Source organism: Centruroides sculpturatus, unplaced genomic scaffold (genome assembly GCF_000671375.1).
Source record: "Centruroides sculpturatus isolate CEXI.00-Female unplaced genomic scaffold, Cexi_2.0 scaffold791, whole genome shotgun sequence".
Lineage (NCBI taxonomy): Eukaryota > Metazoa > Arthropoda > Arachnida > Scorpiones > Buthidae > Centruroides > Centruroides sculpturatus.
Genome location: NW_019385097.1, coordinates 298961 through 318507, shown reverse-complemented (window position 1 = coordinate 318507; position 19547 = coordinate 298961). Strand labels below are relative to the sequence as shown.

General features: G+C 26.2%; 1 protein-coding gene across 1 annotated transcript in view; it reads left to right on the top strand.

Moving 5' to 3' along the window:
• LOC111634632 (tripeptidyl-peptidase 2-like) overlaps positions 1 to 19458 on the top strand; it is a 104535-nt gene extending 85077 nt beyond the window's left edge. Inside the window, exons 25-33 of the mRNA XM_023379461.1 lie at positions 4167 to 4283; positions 5838 to 5938; positions 7771 to 7867; positions 12604 to 12741; positions 13525 to 13769; positions 14890 to 14968; positions 15326 to 15459; positions 16038 to 16164; positions 18988 to 19458. Of these exons, the coding sequence (XP_023235229.1) occupies positions 4167 to 4283; positions 5838 to 5938; positions 7771 to 7867; positions 12604 to 12741; positions 13525 to 13769; positions 14890 to 14968; positions 15326 to 15459; positions 16038 to 16164; positions 18988 to 19443 (1494 nt within the window). The 3' untranslated portion in view covers positions 19444 to 19458. The remainder of the gene's footprint in view (positions 1 to 4166; positions 4284 to 5837; positions 5939 to 7770; positions 7868 to 12603; positions 12742 to 13524; positions 13770 to 14889; positions 14969 to 15325; positions 15460 to 16037; positions 16165 to 18987) is intronic.
• The last annotated feature ends 89 nt before the right edge of the window (positions 19459 to 19547 follow it).

The window sequence follows — 19547 nt, the reverse complement described above, 5'->3', positions numbered from 1 at the left end:
TGGTGACACTCGGTAAGTAATCCTACAATTTTTTATTTATAGCGAAGTTTATACGGATTATTTCCAAAAAATATATACGTGTTTTGGAAATGTTGAGTCGGATTAGTCTAGAATCGATTAATTTTATGGAAGAAAATCTTTCAAACAGCCGTAGTCCGTAAACTTGATACGTGTCGGGTTGTGATTGGAAGGATTCGTAAGAAATCGGATTCCTAAAGAATGGAACGTATCTCTATCTTATAGGGGGGTCGACTGTACTTGAAACAAATTGGTTTCGTTTCAAAGCTTGATATATGGATTCCACATGTTCTTAAAGAGAGATGCTCTCTTCGGTGAGATTTTAAGAAAATTTTTTTTTGGAGGTTTTACCAGACAATTTAACAATTGATTTGAAAGTTTACTGCCATCAAGTAAACAAATTGAGTAATATCATCAAACAGAAAAGGTGGTCAGAATTGATCAACAAAACAGGTGTAGTGTTTTACCGTGATAATGTCAAATTTCACACAAGTTTGGTAACTCATCAGAAACTGTTATAACTTAGATGGGATGTGCTATATCACATCGACCATATTCACCAGATTGAGCACACTCAGAGTATTATTTGTTCCAGTCTATACAAATTTTTTTTAACTGTAAGACATTTACGTGAAATGACAATGTCAAAAATTACTTGGATCAGTTTTTTGTAAGCAACGATCAAAACTTTTATGAATGTAAAATCATGCTACTACCAGAAACAATGACAACAGGTATTTGACCAAAATGGTCGATATATAATTCAATAAAATATTTATTTATTATAAAAATATTGTTTTCCGAACAACCCAATAGATATATTTCTTTAAAAATTTTTTCAAGTAGTATTTTTTTTTAATTTAATATTTAGTATTTTCTAACTGAAATCATCATCATTTTGTTTTTACTGCAACCTATTTTATTATGATGTTTGTTATGATATGTTCTATATAACAAAACCTAATTAAGTTTAACACAATCTCCACAAAACTACTGATATAAAACAATAAAAATACATAACTATCAACAAACCAGCATGAAATAGATTTAATTAAACAAAATCAACTTTTTCCTCCAGTTTTAATGATCATCCTCAGGTTTACACCATATAGAACTAATAGAATACATGTTTTTAAAAAGAACAAAAATTTTAAAGTTTTGAACATTGTGAAATATGCACATGCCCAATGTTGCATTTAACAAGGTTCTTCAAACTGGATAACAATGGAGGAAAACGTTTGCTTTTCATTTAATTAAATCTATTTCATGCTAGTTGGTTGGTAACTACCAACCAGTATGTATTTTTATTAAGTTTAATATTTATCTCAATATACTTCTTCACAAGATCAGTAAATATGAAAATTTCATTATTTTTTGACAAAATATACAATATTTTATTGGCAAATATTTCCTGTTTTATTTTTATTTCAATTTCTGATATTAAATATTTAAATTGGATATCTGTTTTTAAATGTCTAAATAATAATCTGATATTACCTTTTTGAATCAGTTATTGAGTAAAAAATTATTTTGGTAAATTTATTTCATTTCTATAATGTATATAAAATTATTTATTTAACAGATTTGCAAAATGATACATAAGTTATTATTTAAACTTCTTTTTTCAATCAAAATTAATAAATAATTAATTAAAAATGAAACACATCATCATATGACTAAAATGTAACTCTGGAAATAAATATCTGGAAATTGATTTCAGTAAATACAATGTTGTTAGGATAATAGATATATAAATTTTCGTTTGGAATATTTTAGATTTCATTTGACTTTTGGATTAAAAATTTGCATTGACACTTTTTGATATTAGTTTTTGAAAATTTATTATAAAAATCTATTTTTGCATCACATTATAAATATGAAAATTTTTTGAAATGATTATATAATTCTAAAATTTTTTTAAGAAAATACCTTATTAAAATTATGTTTTTTGCATGTATAGGATGTAATGAAACTCCATGCCAATATTTTAGGATAAATTCTAGGGTCAAAAATGTGAGATCAGCCAGGACGTAAACAAAGTTACGCCACTTATGGGCGCTCGATCGTGAGATCGGCTCTCTTAACTTTTATGAGAGGGCGGTATATACGCGAAACCGTTCTAGACCACGAAGTCCAGATCTATGTCAGGATTCCTAGACACCAGTTAATCAGTTGTTTTACACGCGGATTAACACGCGTTATCCCCAAATCTCGGAGATCGAAGAAACATGGGAACTTAAATATAAATGGATGTTCAACAAAAACCAAGTCATTATGTAAACAAGTAAATATTTAATAAATTGAATAATAAAGAATATACAAAGATGGATCTAACCTATATCTAACTCTAACTTAAACTATCTTATTTCTAACCTAGCGCGTGAGAGAGTTTACATCGATCTATTCAGAGCTTGTATTACCTTCTGTAGCTTCTGTATCTGCCGAAGATCGCCTTCCTTCCTTCCTTATGTATACCTCTTCTTGTATTTTCTATTGGGGGTTATTCAGTTATCTTTCCTTCTGATTATCTTCTCGTATGTTATACTTCAGTATATCCCCGTCGTATGTTGGAGTCGTATGTATGACTTCTTAAGTATTCTCCCTAGTATAGCAGTTTCCTACTTTATGGACTGCTTCGAAGATCTTGTATGGAGCATATGGTAGGACACTTCTCAATCCGTCTACTGCTCGAATTGGACTGCTCTCCGAATGGCGTGAAAACGGCCCTTTTTATTCTCTCTTACATCCTGTGTGCAACCTTATCAGCTCTTCACCAGTTCGCCTGGGAAAGGAAATCAGCTTCCTTTCAAAATTCTGCTGTTTCATCCGTTTTTGTAGATAAAATCTTGGTGAAGTTCGAAATATCACTCTATCCAAAGTTTCCAGTTTCCTCTTTAACTGACCATTTTATTCACAAAATTCTTCACCCCTTTTGACCCTCACAAAAATAAGCTTAAAAATCCTCTAAATGTTAAGTTTTGTTTCATTTTCCAGATCTGGCCTTCCAAAAAAAGATATTTTTCAAATTTTCAGCCAAAGTACTAACAAGAATTGTCAACTTTTTAAAGTACACGAATCCCTTGTACAACACAGCATTCCTACAACACATTTTTTTTTCTCTAATATGATTTGAGAATTGGGAAAATCCCCTTTACAACATGATGTTCTTACAATACAATTTTGCTCTAACATGGTTTGAGAATTGCAGACACCCCATTACAAAATGTCACAATTTTTAATTTCACCATCATTCGATTGCACATACAAAGATTAAATTTATAAAATCTCTTAAGTAAATGCAAGCAAATGAAAATATCAGATTTTATGAAAAAGTAGAAAAATCACATTGTTTTGATCAAGATCAACAAGAAAGCTCCATAAACAACTATATTTTGCCAAAAAGTTACCATTAAATGAAAGCAAACCTAGTTTAACTGTAACTAGCAGTGAAGAAAAAAATTAATTTTAATGTGCAATACTTTTGATTGTGATTGTTAGTTGATTATTGATAGCTTTAACAAACATATTTCTCTTAATTATGAAACAGAACAGTATATATATTTTTTTAACTTTTGGAACCTAACTCTATGTTTGATACTAGTAGGCCTTTGTTTTGTATAACACAGATTTTCATAACACAGCACTTTTTTGAAACCTAACTACCATGTTATACGAGGGATACCTACAGTTTTGTATTTTTGTTTTTTATCTTTCTGTCAATAGATTGAGACAAGTCAATGTTGCCCAAACAGGCCATCCCATAAAATGGATAAAGCTTTGTTTACATTTATTAATTAATTAAGATTTTGCAGTGTCCATCCACTTTACAGTAAAAAAAAGTTGAAAAGCAAGAGTTCCTCAATGTAAATTTACTTGGAATAACATTGTGTTGTTTTTCTTTTTATTTTACAAAATAAAACCATTACATACTTGTTTATAAGAACTATTCAAAATATGAGCTGTCTTTCGTGAGGATTTTAAGCTTATTTTTAACCCTAGAATCTATCTTTAAAATATTGACAGAGTTTTGTTACACCTTGTATATATATGTACAGTACATTTTTTTAATATCATTCAAGTGCTATATGATATAGATTTTGTGTGTTTGTTATAAAGTTTCACAAACAATTTTTTCTTTTATTCTTTAGGAGAGAAGAACACTTGAATTATGCATAGCAAAATGGTGGGCTAATGTTGGTAATTTATTAATAAGTTATAATATCTCATTTCATGGCGTACAACCTAATCAACAAAGCATAGTTATGGTATGTTTATCATAAATCTTGTTTATATATATATTTTTTAGATTTAATTATAAGAAAAAATAATTTTTAATTTAATGTAGGATAAGTTTATTTCTATATTATAATCAGACTACAGTGGCACCTCATACTTCAAATTTAACTCATTCCAAGTCATTTGAACTCTGAATTATTTAAAGTCTCAATCAATTTTTCCCATTATAAATAATAGAAAGTCAATTAATCCATTTCATGACCCTAAACAATACCCATTTTGATAAACTTAAAACCACAAATACATAAAATTTAAAATAAAAATAACACAGCTAAATGCCCTATTAATAATTTAAACAATGAAAACAATAAATAAAATACATAAATACCACATAATGAAATGAAAATGCATTTACTGGTCATACACCGCTGACTTTGGCTGACAGATCCACCATACATATATTGTACTGCTTTCATGCTTCATGATAAGTTCCTTTTCCATTTCACTCATTGATATTACAACCTTCCTCTTAGACTTTATTGCTTCCACATGCTTCTCTGATGCCTTGGTTAATAAGTAAAGGTTATATTGGGTTGAACAGAAAGTTTTTGTGTTTTAACAACTGCCATTCCTTAATATAGATGGGTGACTGTATTATAACAGTTGTGAAATTTAACACATTATTGCTAATGTGAGATTGTATTTTTTGTTTAGAAGCCTTAGCTTAAACTTTTTACTTTAAATTTTATTTGAATAAAATCAAGCTGAAATGTCTTCAGGTAAAAAGCATACTGGGCATATTATGCTTTGAGTTTTGGAAAGAATGTAATGCCATACAAACAATTAAAAAAATTTGTAATGTTTATGGAGAAAATGTTCTTAAACTTTAATGTGTCAAAAGTGGTTTAAAAAGTTCATTCAGGAAATTTTGAACTAAAGGATATAAAATGTACAGAGTACCAAAAGCTGTTGACAAAGAAAAAAGTGAGAGACAACTTGGGTGCATGCAGATTGCGTTTACACTTCAATTGTATTTTTTCACTGCATGCACAGCTTGAATTCTAAAGCATTTGAAGTAAAAGGTATCACTGTATTTAACAACATACACATAAAATATGGCAAATATTGTTGGTTTAGTAATATAAATGATGAGACAATGTCTCATCTCTAAAATCTCACTGCTGTCAACAGCTGCACACCTTAGAGGTATGAAGGAGTACATGTCAAGAGTTGCAATTTGGCACAGATTATTTAGTGCCCAAATCATGTGCACATAAAATAAACCAGACTTGTAGGTAATCAAGGGATTGAGAACCTGGTCAAAATAAAATACAAAATGCTAAGACTGTTTCTACAAATAGGTGTGAGATTTGCACATGCATTACTCATACTCTCTGACACATAGTCTCATCCCAAGAATGGCTTCACCATTTTACTTGTTTTTAATTTTCAGTTGTTTTTGTGAAAATTACCAGCATATACTAATAAAGAACATGTGTACTGTACTTTTTGTTTAAATTGTACATTTAATTAAATTAATAATTTAAAATTATTTTAGACAGATATTGTTCATTTTTTTATAGCAAGGAGCTGAAAGTATTCATCGAATAGATGTTGCTTCATTTTTGAGATATGAAGAAATAATGCCTGCTGTGACCCTGAAATCCTATGTTACTGTTCTTCGGTAAGTTATTTTACATGCTGTTTTATTGGGTTTTTATAAGTGTAAGTTGTACTAGATTAAATTTTTATTTCATATTTTCAATAAAAATTGCTAATGTATTTACTGCAATATAAGACATATGTAATATTATAATATTGAAAGATGCAAAATCTACACTTTTTAGGCTAAATTCATAAACTTTATTCAACTTATATTTGAAAGATAAAATTAAACATTTTTTTATGAAAACTTTTTAAATAATATATATTATATTATGAATATATAAAACATTTTTACACATTTCTGTCTTTAAACCATTGAAAAAAACAAACCAATTAAAATAGGATTTTATTTTCTATGAGTTGAGTAAGCAGTCAATTGAAAATTTGCAAACTTGCCATTTTTATTTTATTTTTAAATTTTATCTAAGAGTTTTGCTGTTTGATTATTATAATTTATAACTATAAATCATCATTAGCTGTACAATTACTTAACTTTGTTATGATTATTTAATAAAATTACATGACTTGTTGTTTTAAATTTAAAAATGTGATATCTGAGAAACTGTTCTGATATCAATAGCTTTGTTTTGAATATTAATTTATATAATGATGTATAAATTTTATTATTTATAAAATATCAAGTGTTTGCTTTGAAATACTACAAGCCTAATTATTAATAACTTAAACTACATATTCTTTTTATTATAAATGACACTATAATATTAACAAACAAACTTGGGGTGATACTTTCATTGTTGTTGTTTGCTAATAGTTAAATGTTAAAAATGGCTATTTCTAAAATTAAAAATTATTAGAAAATATATATGTGATATATTGAGCTAAGATCAATTTTAAGAATGCTGTGAAATTCAGAAATGAGTGTGAAACTTCATTGGCACCAGAAAGAAAAGTAATTTTGGGTCTATAGAAGCAGTATAAAGAAACAGATATTGCCTATGGTAAGTCTTAAACTCTGGAAAAGCCAAGTAATCCACATAGTAGCAAAAATGGAAGAAATTCAAGAAAGCATTATAAACTGCCTAACAAAGAAATTCCTTCAAAGACTCTGTATAACATGAAACCTCTTTAAGAATACTTTTGCTTATTCTGCATAAAGATTTGCATATATTTCTTTACAAAATGCATATTTTTCAGCCTTTGAAAAAACAAGCAAAGCTGAAATGAAAGTTTTTCAAGGAAGTCTGTGATTTGTTAGAAAATAACAGAATAAATCCTTGTGATTTTCATTGTAGAAACACTTAAAAGAATTGGCCTGTATACCCTAGAAGAACTTGAAGTATCAATTAGTAGTTGTGTCAAAAAAGTCTAAGGAAATTCAGTCATATTTTTGACAAAATATGAATTTTCAATATTGAATACAGTATGTCTAAAAGTAAGTATAGCAGTCAAGTTGAAACTACAATGAAATAAGCTTTCAAGTTTGTGTCTTAATATTATGTATTTGCTTATAAGAAAAAAGAATAACTTATTAAGAATTAAGATAATGGCATCTCAAAGTAAACACCCTGTATACTTTCATAAAATTTTTACATATTTAATTTGCTTCATATTTTTAATGAAATTCTGAATTCTTATATATAGTTTGAGTAAAATATACAGCATTATAATGTTGTTTCTATACTATATCTAATTGTTTTGTCTGCCCTTATAAATTTAAAACAGTTCCCACAAAACTTTTTCTTTTACTCTCAGTTTAAGTAAGTTTAATTATAAATTTAATTTACAAATCATTTTCAGTAATAATATTTACTTATGCAATTATATTAAAATGTTATTAATATTTCTTATTTTAAATATAAAAGAAGTTAAAGATAAATAAATATTTTATAGACCTTCTGAGAATAAAATTCAACCTCTTGGATGCAGAGATATTATACCTGAAGGACGTCAAATATATGAACTGGTTTTAACTTACAATTTTAACATTGTAAGTGATTTAATATTCATACATGTTTGTTTTTCATTTACTTGAATATTTTAAAATTATATATTGGTTTTTATTACACTAGAATAAATTAATGACACTCTTATTTATCTAAAAAGAATACATAATTAATTCAGAATATTTTGAAATTTAAATAAATATTTTGTGAAGAAATTTTTCTTATTCTCTTTATTTAAATATTGTAAAACATAAAGAATAAAATTTTTTAAAATATCAAATTATGAAAAAGAAATTTTAATAAATTTAATGAAAATTTGCTTTGAATTTAAATTTAAAAAATAAAATTATTACCGCTTGTTTTTTGTTTATTAGCAGACTAACTGAATACTTGTAAAATACTTTTTTAAATACATTTTTATAAAGTAAACTTTNACATAGTCTCATCCCAAGAATGGCTTCACCATTTTACTTGTTTTTAATTTTCAGTTGTTTTTGTGAAAATTACCAGCATATACTAATAAAGAACATGTGTACTGTACTTTTTGTTTAAATTGTACATTTAATTAAATTAATAATTTAAAATTATTTTAGACAGATATTGTTCATTTTTTTATAGCAAGGAGCTGAAAGTATTCATCGAATAGATGTAGCTTCATTTTTGAGATATGAAGAAATAATGCCTGCTGTGACCCTGAAATCCTATGTTACTGTTCTTCGGTAAGTTATTTTACATGCTGTTTTATTGGGTTTTTATAAGTGTAACTTGTACTAGATTAAATTTTTATTTCATATTTTCAATAAAAATTGCTAATGTATTTACTGCAATATAAGACATATGTAATATTATAATATTGAAAGATGCAAAATCTACACTTTTTAGGCTAAATTCATAAACTTTATTCAACTTATATTTGAAAGATAAAATTAAACATTTTTTTATGAAAACTTTTTAAATAATATATATTATATTATGAATATATAAAACATTTTTACACATTTCTGTCTTTAAACCATTGAAAAAAACAAACCAATTAAAATAGGATTTTATTTTCTATGAGTTGAGTAAGCAGTCAATTGAAAATTTGCAAACTTGCCATTTTTATTTTATTTTTAAATTTTATCTAAGAGTTTTGCTGTTTGATTATTATAATTTATAACTATAAATCATCATTAGCTGTACAATTACTTAACTTTGTTATGATTATTTAATAAAATTACATGACTTGTTGTTTTAAATTTAAAAATGTGATATCTGAGAAACTGTTCTGATATCAATAGCTTTGTTTTGAATATTAATTTATATAATGATGTATAAATTTTATTATTTATAAAATATCAAGTGTTTGCTTTGAAATACTACAAGCCTAATTATTAATAACTTAAACTACATATTCTTTTTATTATAAATGACACTATAATATTAACAAACAAACTTGGGGTGATACTTTCATTGTTGTTGTTTGCTAATAGTTAAATGTTAAAAATGGCTATTTCTAAAATTAAAAATTATTAGAAAATATATATGTGATATATTGAGCTAAGATCAATTTTAAGAATGCTGTGAAATTCAGAAATGAGTGTGAAACTTCATTGGCACCAGAAAGAAAAGTAATTTTGGGTCTATAGAAGCAGTATAAAGAAACAGATATTGCCTATGGTAAGTCTTAAACTCTGGAAAAGCCAAGTAATCCACATAGTAGCAAAAATGGAAGAAATTCAAGAAAGCATTATAAACTGCCTAACAAAGAAATTCCTTCAAAGACTCTGTATAACATGAAACCTCTTTAAGAATACTTTTGCTTATTCTGCATAAAGATTTGCATATATTTCTTTACAAAATGCATATTTTTCAGCCTTTGAAAAAAACAAGCAAAGCTGAAATGAAAGTTTTTCAAGGAAGTCTGTGATTTGTTAGAAAATAACAGAATAAATCCTTGTGATTTTCATTGTAGAAACACTTAAAAGAATTGGCCTGTATACCCTAGAAGAACTTAAAGTATCAATTAGTAGTTGTGTCAAAAAAGTCTAAGAAAATTCAGTCATGTTTTTGACAAAATTTGAATTTTCAATATTGAAAACAGTATGTCTAAAGTAAATATGGCAGCCAAGTTGAAACTATAATGAAATAAACTTTCAAGTTTGTGTCTTAATATTATGTAGTTGCTTATAAGAAAAAAGAATAACTTATTAAGAATTAAGATAATGGCATCTCAAAGTAAACACCCTGTATACTTTCATAAAATTTTTACATATTTAATTTGCTTCATATTTTTAATGAAATTCTGAATTCTTATATATAGTTTGAGTAAAATATACAGCATTANTATTATTATTTTTTATAAAGTCCTTAAAATAATGGTAATCCAACATAAGAAATACTGATGAGATGATGATAAATAAAAATAGAGTTATATGTATAATAAAAAATACAGTGGAACCTCGGTATACGTCTGCTTTAGAATACATTCAATTCGGAATATGTCCTGTTTGGACGAAACAAATTTTGCTCGGTATACGACTTTTGTTCGGTATACGACTTAATTATACGTGCCATCTATGAACAAGTAGCACTATCGTTGTACTACACTAGACTAGACGTTCGCGGTGCTACGGTTTATAACTTTGTTAAATTTCTTCTGATTTTAATTTGTAAGTAACATCTTATTATTTTTATTAATCATGAATTGCAAAAGGGCAACAGAAAAATAAAAAAAAATGACTAGAATCACAACGGAACTNTTACAAGGAGAGATGTTAATTTTGATAACAATTCAACAAGGAAGATCTTTGATTAAAATCAATCAATATTATGACCATACAAATAATTTCGGTCTATACAGAATTATCCTTTTTAATAATCCAACTAGAGACAGATGGTAACAACTTTTCTTAGAGGATCCAATGCCAAGAACACAGTATTAAAATTCTTCACAATATCAGTTAGGTAAAAATCACATATATATATATATATATCCATCTGCTGACCTCTAGTGGAATTCTGGAACAGCTTCTTAATTTTCATAAATCTACATTATTAAAAAGTCAGCGTCAATTGTATTGTATGTATTTTTTAATGTCATTTGTTGATTTTAAGTTGTTACCATCTGTCTCTAGTTGGATTATTAAAAAGGATAATTCTTGTATAGACCCAAATTATTTGTATGGTCATAATATTGAATGCTTTTAAGCAACAAATTAATCCTTGAAACTTTATTAATAAGGAAGATCCTTGTTGCTTCTCTCCTGAGATGACCCAAATTGTCCCAAATGATTGGACAATTGAAATAAAATAAATAGGACCAACAATGATAGAATAGCACACAGAAACCCAGTTGAGACATTCATCCCATAGCATTTCCCACTATCCTGCTGAAAATTCCCCACCTAAAATTGATACAGAATCAAAAGAATTTCTCCCCAGAAGAAAAAGGGAAGAATTAGAAAAAGATTTAGAGGTAATATTAAATAATGTAAACTCTGTCTGATATAAAAAGGGATTCAATAATTAAAATGGTAGCCTTGTTGTTTCAAATAATAATTTAGATAATAGGAATAGGCGTTATTTTGATACTAAGGAGTTAGAAAATATGTATCCCACAAGATATAATTTTTATACTTTTATTCATTTAATGTGTTGAGATTTATTGTAGAATTTTTATTTGTATAATCATAAAGATATGTTATTATATTGTTAATAAATCCAACTTTACTTAATTTAGAAGAAATTCATTTAACTTTTCTTTTGCCTAACTCTATTGTCTTGCCCACGGTTGAAATGTCCCTCCTAAACTCCAGAACGTTTTAAAATGCGAGTTAGGATGCATAGTTATCCTAACTGGTGTCAGGTGTCCTGATAAATTAAACTTTTGATCAGATTTTTTGATCAAACCGCCATCGTGGGTGTGACAAGATCAACTGAAGCCCTAGAAATTTACATTACATCTAAAAAGTGTTTAAGTGACCTCAACAAGCTGGAAGTCACCTACCTCATTGACCTCAACATTTATAAAAAGTGCATAAGAAAAAAATCCAGCAAAAAGTTGCTAAATTTTGCTGGCAACAACATTCAAAGCTGTGTGATACCATCTGTTATGATATTTTATTAAAACAACTAAGTCCAAAAATGTAAAAATCTTGGGGAGGATCATTTTTGACCCAACACCATACTTTCCCTCTGTTATATATAACAGAGCTGGAATAGTAAAATAAAATGTTGAATTAAGAGGTTATTTGTAATTGACAGCCACATCAAAGAGACTAAAGCTTAGTCCATTTTACAATAATTAGTTTTGGAAATTGACAGTGTTGAATGAAATCACATAATTTATTATGTGATTTCATTCAACACTGTCAATTTGTGATGGTGGGAAAATGAAATCACATAATAAATTATGTGATTTCATTTTCAGATAGTGGGATCTTAGCTGAAACAGAAATTAAACTGAAAATTGACTATGTTTTTAGAAATTGATATTCATATTATAGAACAGTATTATAAGTCACACTTAATTTTTTATTAAAGACAGATTTCTGAAAAAAAAATTATCCAAGTAGTATTGCCATCTTAGCATTTACAGTATGCTTTTGATATTGCTAAAATATAAGAACTACTTTTATCATTGTGTCACTATTAACATATTTTATTTATTGGATAAATTTAGTTCTTTGATATTATTATTACTTCATATTATGAGATGTAATATTAAATATATTTATTTTGACAAATTGGAATTTTATAACTTTTTTTTTAAGCACAAATTTTATAACATTGTTTTTAGAGTAAGAGTACAGAAGTGACTCCAGTGTGTCCATTGTTATCAGATTTATTATATGAATCAGAATACGAATCTCAAATGTGGATGATATTTGATTGTAATAAGCAACTTCTAGGTATTGGTGATGCTTATCCCAACAAGGTAATTAATTAATATTATATAAATTTTATTTTTTAAATTGATACTATTATACTAGCTTTATGTGTAAATAAACCCACAAATACATCAATAACCAGCAAAAAAATGAGAAATTTTAATGAAAACAAACATTTTTCTTCCATATTAAACAAATACTTCAGGTCAAATACAAAAATAAAATGTTTGTTTTCATTAAAATTCCTTATTTTTTGCTAATTATTAATTAGCAAAAAATAAGAAATTTGTCTTTGATGGGTTGAACCCACAAAGATGTCTTTGTGGGTTCAATTTTACTAATGTTACCTAAATATTATATTTTTAAAAATTAATTTAAATATTTTTTTTCTTATCTACAAAAAATATATATTAATATATTACTTTCATAAATCCCTAAAAAATGGGCTTCTACTTTACACCAATAATTTTTATGTTTTATTACTGTAATTATAATAAATTAACTGATGATTAAAAAAATTTATTTTATATTAATTAACTATTTGTGATATTTCTGAAATTTGTTCTTGTTCTAACATTAATCTTGTTGCTGTATGCTTTATTTCTATAGTATAATAGATAATGTTAACTGTCTGTAGTATAATAATGTTTATATTTAAAGTTAGACTATTTATATCAATAATAGAACAATATTTTTTATAAAAAATATTAGTAAATATATGCTTAAGAATGCTTAGATTTTTAATTGAAAATGTTTAATAGAACATTTATTAATAGATCATTAGAAAAATCAATAAATTTGCATTATATTTCATGCTTTTTCTTTTGTAGTATTCTGTGAAATTGGATAAAAGTGATTATGTGATGCGATTTCAAGTTCGACATGAGCAACGTTCTCTTTTGGAGAAATTGACAGATATGCCTTTTCTACTCCAACAGAAACTTCCTTCTTCTCTTTCTTTAGAAGTATATGCAACTTATTCACAAGCAATAATTGGTGGGAAAAAATTTGCAAACAAAACACTTCCTCCTGGTGTTTCATGTCCTGTCTTCTTTCCTCCTTTAAATACTGAAAAGTAAGATTTAATTAAGTAAATTCAAATCATTGTTAAAAAATGTTTTTATAAATTTAATTATTTTTCATATTACATTTAATTTTTTATAAAATGTGTAGAATTACAGTTATAACTGTAAAAAATGTTTCTGTAAAACGTACAAACTTGAACACCCAAACAGAGATTTATTTATTAATGAGATTGTTACGTTAACAATTTAGATCCTAAAACATAGTCATAAAATTAGATATTATTGAAAATATATATTAAAAATAGTATGATATTGTGATTTTATTAATTGATATTAATTATAACTTTTTAAAATTAAGTTTATTCAGTTTTCAAGTAAAACAGAAAAACAGATTTAATTACTGATGATAATATCAATTTTAAGGAGGTCAACTCCATATGAAAGAGTAGTACATTTGATTTTTAAAAAATACATGCAAACACAAAGTTTAATCAAATATTTTTAAAAATTAAATCAGAGCTGTTGCACAAAGATAATAAACACACTCAAAGAAACAGCAAAAAGTTTAATAACTAAAATGTCCGAAAACAGTTTAGTTATTAAATTTATTGCTGTTTCTTTGAGGTTATTTGAGTGTGTTTATTTTCTTTAAAATTATAGCTGTCGGTATTTTACGGCCATTTCATAGTATTGCTCTGGCATTTTGAGTATGCAAATAAGTGTCTGAAAATCCCATTTACAGTATCACAAACTGTAAATGGGATTTTCAGACACTGTTTCCTCAAAATGAGATGATATAATTTGTTTTTTTACAAGAGGAATATTGGAGAACATTTTTATCATTATAAAAAAGTAAATAGTTTAAAGATTTTTATGATTATAAAAGATGTTTTAATAACTACAGATATATTAATTTCAATAGAAATAGCAGATTTAGTAGATTGAAATTTGCAAAGAAATAATCTAATTAATGATAATGCAAATGATTTAATTTTATTTTTATACAGATAATCTGCTTTTATTTCATTTAAATTATTTATATATTTTAGAATATTAGAGGCTGTGTACATACTTTTTAGAATTAATACAATTGAATATTATGTATATAAAAACATAACATATATTATTTAACAAAAACTTTACCATTATTTTTCATTTATTTTGATTCAGGCTTCCAAAGGGTTACAGTGCTGGTCAATATTTATTAGGAACAGTATCTTTTTCTAAAGATGAACTTGGAAAAAAAGCTGTAAGTAATGTTCGATAGTGTAAGAATATTTTAATTTGTTTTAATAAATTAAAAATTTTTAAGTTAATATTTTATAACTGTTATTTAAGTCAATATTTAAGTCAATATTTAAACATGCATTTATTTAATTAATTTATGCTGTAATATGTTCCTTCAGCTTTCTATGCACTTGCATGAGAAACTCACAGCATTTACATATGAAGATGTATTCAGATGCTAGATTTTTTTGAAAAGATTGATAAAATAAAAAAAGATGTGTGTGATATGAATAGCAGTTTCATAACATCAAAGTGATTTTAAGAACTTTAATTCATTTAATTTAAATATTGTTACAATTAATCATTATTTTGTATGTAGGATTCATATCCTTTTAAATATATAATACCAGAAGCTCCCAAAAAAGCATCAAAATCAACACCTGAAAAAGAAAAATCTTTAGAAGAAGAATACAAAGAAGCAATAAGAGATTTAAAAGTGTCATGGGTGGCAAAGTATGCTATTTTCTAAAATTTATATTTATGAAGTTGTTTATAATAATCTGTTCTTAATGAAAGAGTTTAATGTTAAAATGAAATACTTTTAACAATAATATATTGTTTTTAATTTTTTTTTCTTTTTATGGCCCAATATCTATAATGTAAAATATTCTTTTTACTACCAAGAAAGACCCAGTTTTAATCTTATTTAGACTGGTGAAATTTCCTATTTATATAATTTAGGTTGATACTTTCCATCTATGCTGGACAGTCTCACTTGGATCATTTCTGATCATAAAAAGCAAAATTCAGACTTGAATCATAAAGATTTATGATTCAAGTCTGAATCTTCATTTTGTCTGAAATCATTATGAACTTATGTCATAAATCTTTAAATGTTCAATCTTATAACAAAAACAGCCTTATAACAAAAATTTTTAAAGATTTTAAAAACTATGAACAATGTGTGCCTATTAACTTAATACAGTACTTCAACCTAGCAATTAACAGTAATAGTAATTAATTTAATGTCATTAACTTAATATTTATTAACTTGATTAGTTGTTTAATTGAAAAAAATTTATTTTCATTAGATTACCTAATAAAGTATCATATGAACTGTTTAAAGAAATAATAGATGTGGATATGAAGCATATTCCTGTTCTTCAGGCTCGTCTTCAAGCATTGGATGCAGATAAGGTAATAGATTTTAATTTTATTGTTTTGAACAATTGAAGGGTCCCCTTCTTTTGTTTTTCTTTTGTAAAAACAAAAAAAAAAAAAAGGATTTAGAACTTAAAATATTCAAAAGACTGAAATTTTTATTTGTTTAAATTTTGTAAAGATAATATAAGAGTTTTATAACTCTGTTAAGGAAACATTTAGAAAATTACAATAATACTTTCAAAAAAAATTTTTTTCCATGCTAAAATTATCTGATGTTTATTTGTTCCAGCTCTATTATTTTTCTACTTTTGATAATTTTCTGACCTCTGCTAATACTTCAATATTTAATATAATTGTTATTATTTCTCCTTTGTATTTATTGTTTTTCTTTATTTATGATTCTATTACTTTTTAAACTTGAAAAATGAAATTAATAGTTCATATTCTCTTCTCTCTGGTAACGTGAACTATTTATTTTCAAGCATAAAAATTAATAATTTAAAATTTTCTGACATTTTATAATTTTATTTCTTATATTATATATTAATTTCTAAATTTTGTAACTTCAAGCAACAATATTTGATTTCTGTGCAATCATATTCAATTGTAAGAACCTGATAAAATGGTTATACTGTAAGAAAGTGCTAAAAGTATGGCTTATTTTTTCATGCTTGCTATTTCAATTGTATTAACTCTTGCAAAATCATTTCATTGAAATTTTATTTGTTCTCTGTTTTGTCAATTTCCTTTCAAGAAAAAGTTATCCTTGTTTATTTNGCAATTTGAATTACACAAAATCACTTTTTTTACATTGCCACTTTTTTTCTTCAAAGATCTTTATCAGGCCTTCATTATAAGTAAATATTATACAAAAACCCTATCTGAAAAAATTCATAAAACTTGAAAACCTCTTCCAGATATAAAAACAATAATCATCAAAATCAGTTCGGCCTAGGTAAAACTAGCTAAGCCTAAAGTATTTAGGCCAAACTAGATTGTCCTGGGCTAAACTAGTATATCCTGACATGCGTAGGATAAACCCATTTGGCCTGAAATTGGGTTTGGCTGGTAACATATAATTAGCTTAATTTTTAATTTGTATATATCTTGTACAATTTATACAATGTGATAATCTAATTAGTTGTCAAAATAAAATTGGGATATCAACATTTTTGTTGTCAATCATTTCTAATGAAATTAATAATGATAATAAAAGAACATTAAAAATTAATTAGTACAGTAGAACCTCGATTATCCGCCCTAATTGGAGACTGGGGTTGGTCGGATAATTGAAAAGTCGGATAACCGAAAAGTATGAAAAAATCCATTATTAGTGTAGTATATTATATCCCATGTAATTAGTATATTAGTATATTGCTATTAACCTATTTTGCGTTGAATTTTCATCGGTGCTAAGCCTAACAAAAATTTTTTAAAATAATAATCGTCGCTATTGTATCGTTAAAAATTAGAAAATTAAGCTTCGTTTAAATACTGGCTCCCTTTCATGGTCGAATGAGTGTTGCCAGCTAAAACACATAAAAATAATATTAAAGTAGCCAAGACATAGCCAAATATTGTAGCGCCACATCACTAGCGGACATTTGAAATTTGCTGACTAGGACGGTCGGTTAACTGAGGGGTCGGTTGATCGGGGGGCGGATAATCGAGGTTCTACTGTAAAAGGAAAAAGCAGTTATTTTGGAAGTAAGACTAAGAAAAGAAATGAGGTAAAATTTAATAGTGAAACTGGAAGAAAGTAAACATTTAAAGAATTTGTGAATCTATTTGGATATAAATCATTAAATAATTTTGACAGACATGTAGGTTCTTGGAATAGTTGACTAGAGGAAATTGACATAAGAAATCCTTTTATTAATCATCTATTATCATATATTTCTAAATTACTTTATTCTAAATTGTTTGAAATTTAAGTTTCAATAATCCATTAATGATTTTTGAAACTTAACCCATATTTTTAATTCTTTTTAATACAATGTAAAAATTTAATGTAATGTTTAAATGAAAATATGATTGTCTTTGCTGATAATAGACAAAAACAAAATTCACTTTACACCGAGAATGACATTTGGGAGAGAAATCACACTTAACTGACATTAAAAACATGATTTATTAAAAATTGCAAGTACTTTCAAAGACATACTGCATTCATCAGCAGCCAAAAATCAAATGCAAACTTTAAAACATAAGTTGCGTTTATGTTCTATTCCTATCTTTTTAAAATTCAGTTAAGGCACAAGATCGGAATATTAAATATTCAATAAAAATTAGAACAGTTTAATAAAAATGCAATGCATGCAAAATTATCAACAAAAATAAAACTCCCAAGTGAAGATCTTTAGTGTGTCTACAAAGTGAAATGCTTAAATTATTCTATCCATAAATACAGAATATTGATGGTAGAAGTATTACAGGGTGAAAGTGATGCAATTATAAAGATTTTCCTATAAGAATACTGTTTTTTTGTCATAGCACTATCTCAGTAATCTAGTGTTAGTCCAAAGGGCACATGGCCATGTTCTAATACTCTTTTTGAAAGCTCAGCTGTGAGTTTATTATTGACAATATCCTCTTGATGTTCTGCTCCTCTTGATATTGTCAATAATAAACTCACAACTGAGCTTCAAAAAAGTATTAGAACATGGCCATATGCCCTTTTGAACTAACACTAGATTACTGAGACAGTGCTATGACAAAAGAATGATTGTCTTATCCATTATTTCCTTCTTATAATAGTTTTTTCTACACTTCATAATTATTAAAATATCTATTATAAGTAAATCATACAGTAATGAATTTTAGATTTTTTTATGAATATTTTTATATTACTATTTTTTTCTTTTTGTCAATTACTTGCTCACTGAATGCATTTTGTTTTTTAGCCAAGAAAAACAGAAATCTGCTGTTATTGAAGCTTTAGTAAAAAAAGGAATAGCATTATGTGATATCTATAAATTTTCACAAAATACTGATTCTATTAAAGAAAAACCAGAACCAACAGAAGTTACTTCAGAAGAAAAGAGTGATGTTGAAAATGAATTATCAAAACAAGAAACAAAAGATAGTGATGGCAATAATGTGACAGAAAAAGAATCTGAGGAAACTGATAAGAAAACACCTGTCTCATCAACATCAAATAGTTTAGAAGAAATAAATAAAATTTATAGTGAATTACAAAAGTGGACAGACATGTCAGATTCAAAGGTATTGTCAATTTATTTATTTGCAACAGAATTTAAAATCTGGCGTTTAAATATAGTTAGATTCACTTATCACAAAATAATTAATTTTTTTGCTCTTTCCATCCTGTAGGCACTAAGAGGGCAAACACAAAATAAAATTGTACAAATGTTTTAATTTATGATTAAATTTTAATTGTTTTTAAATAACTTTTTATGAGATTTATGTTAAGATAA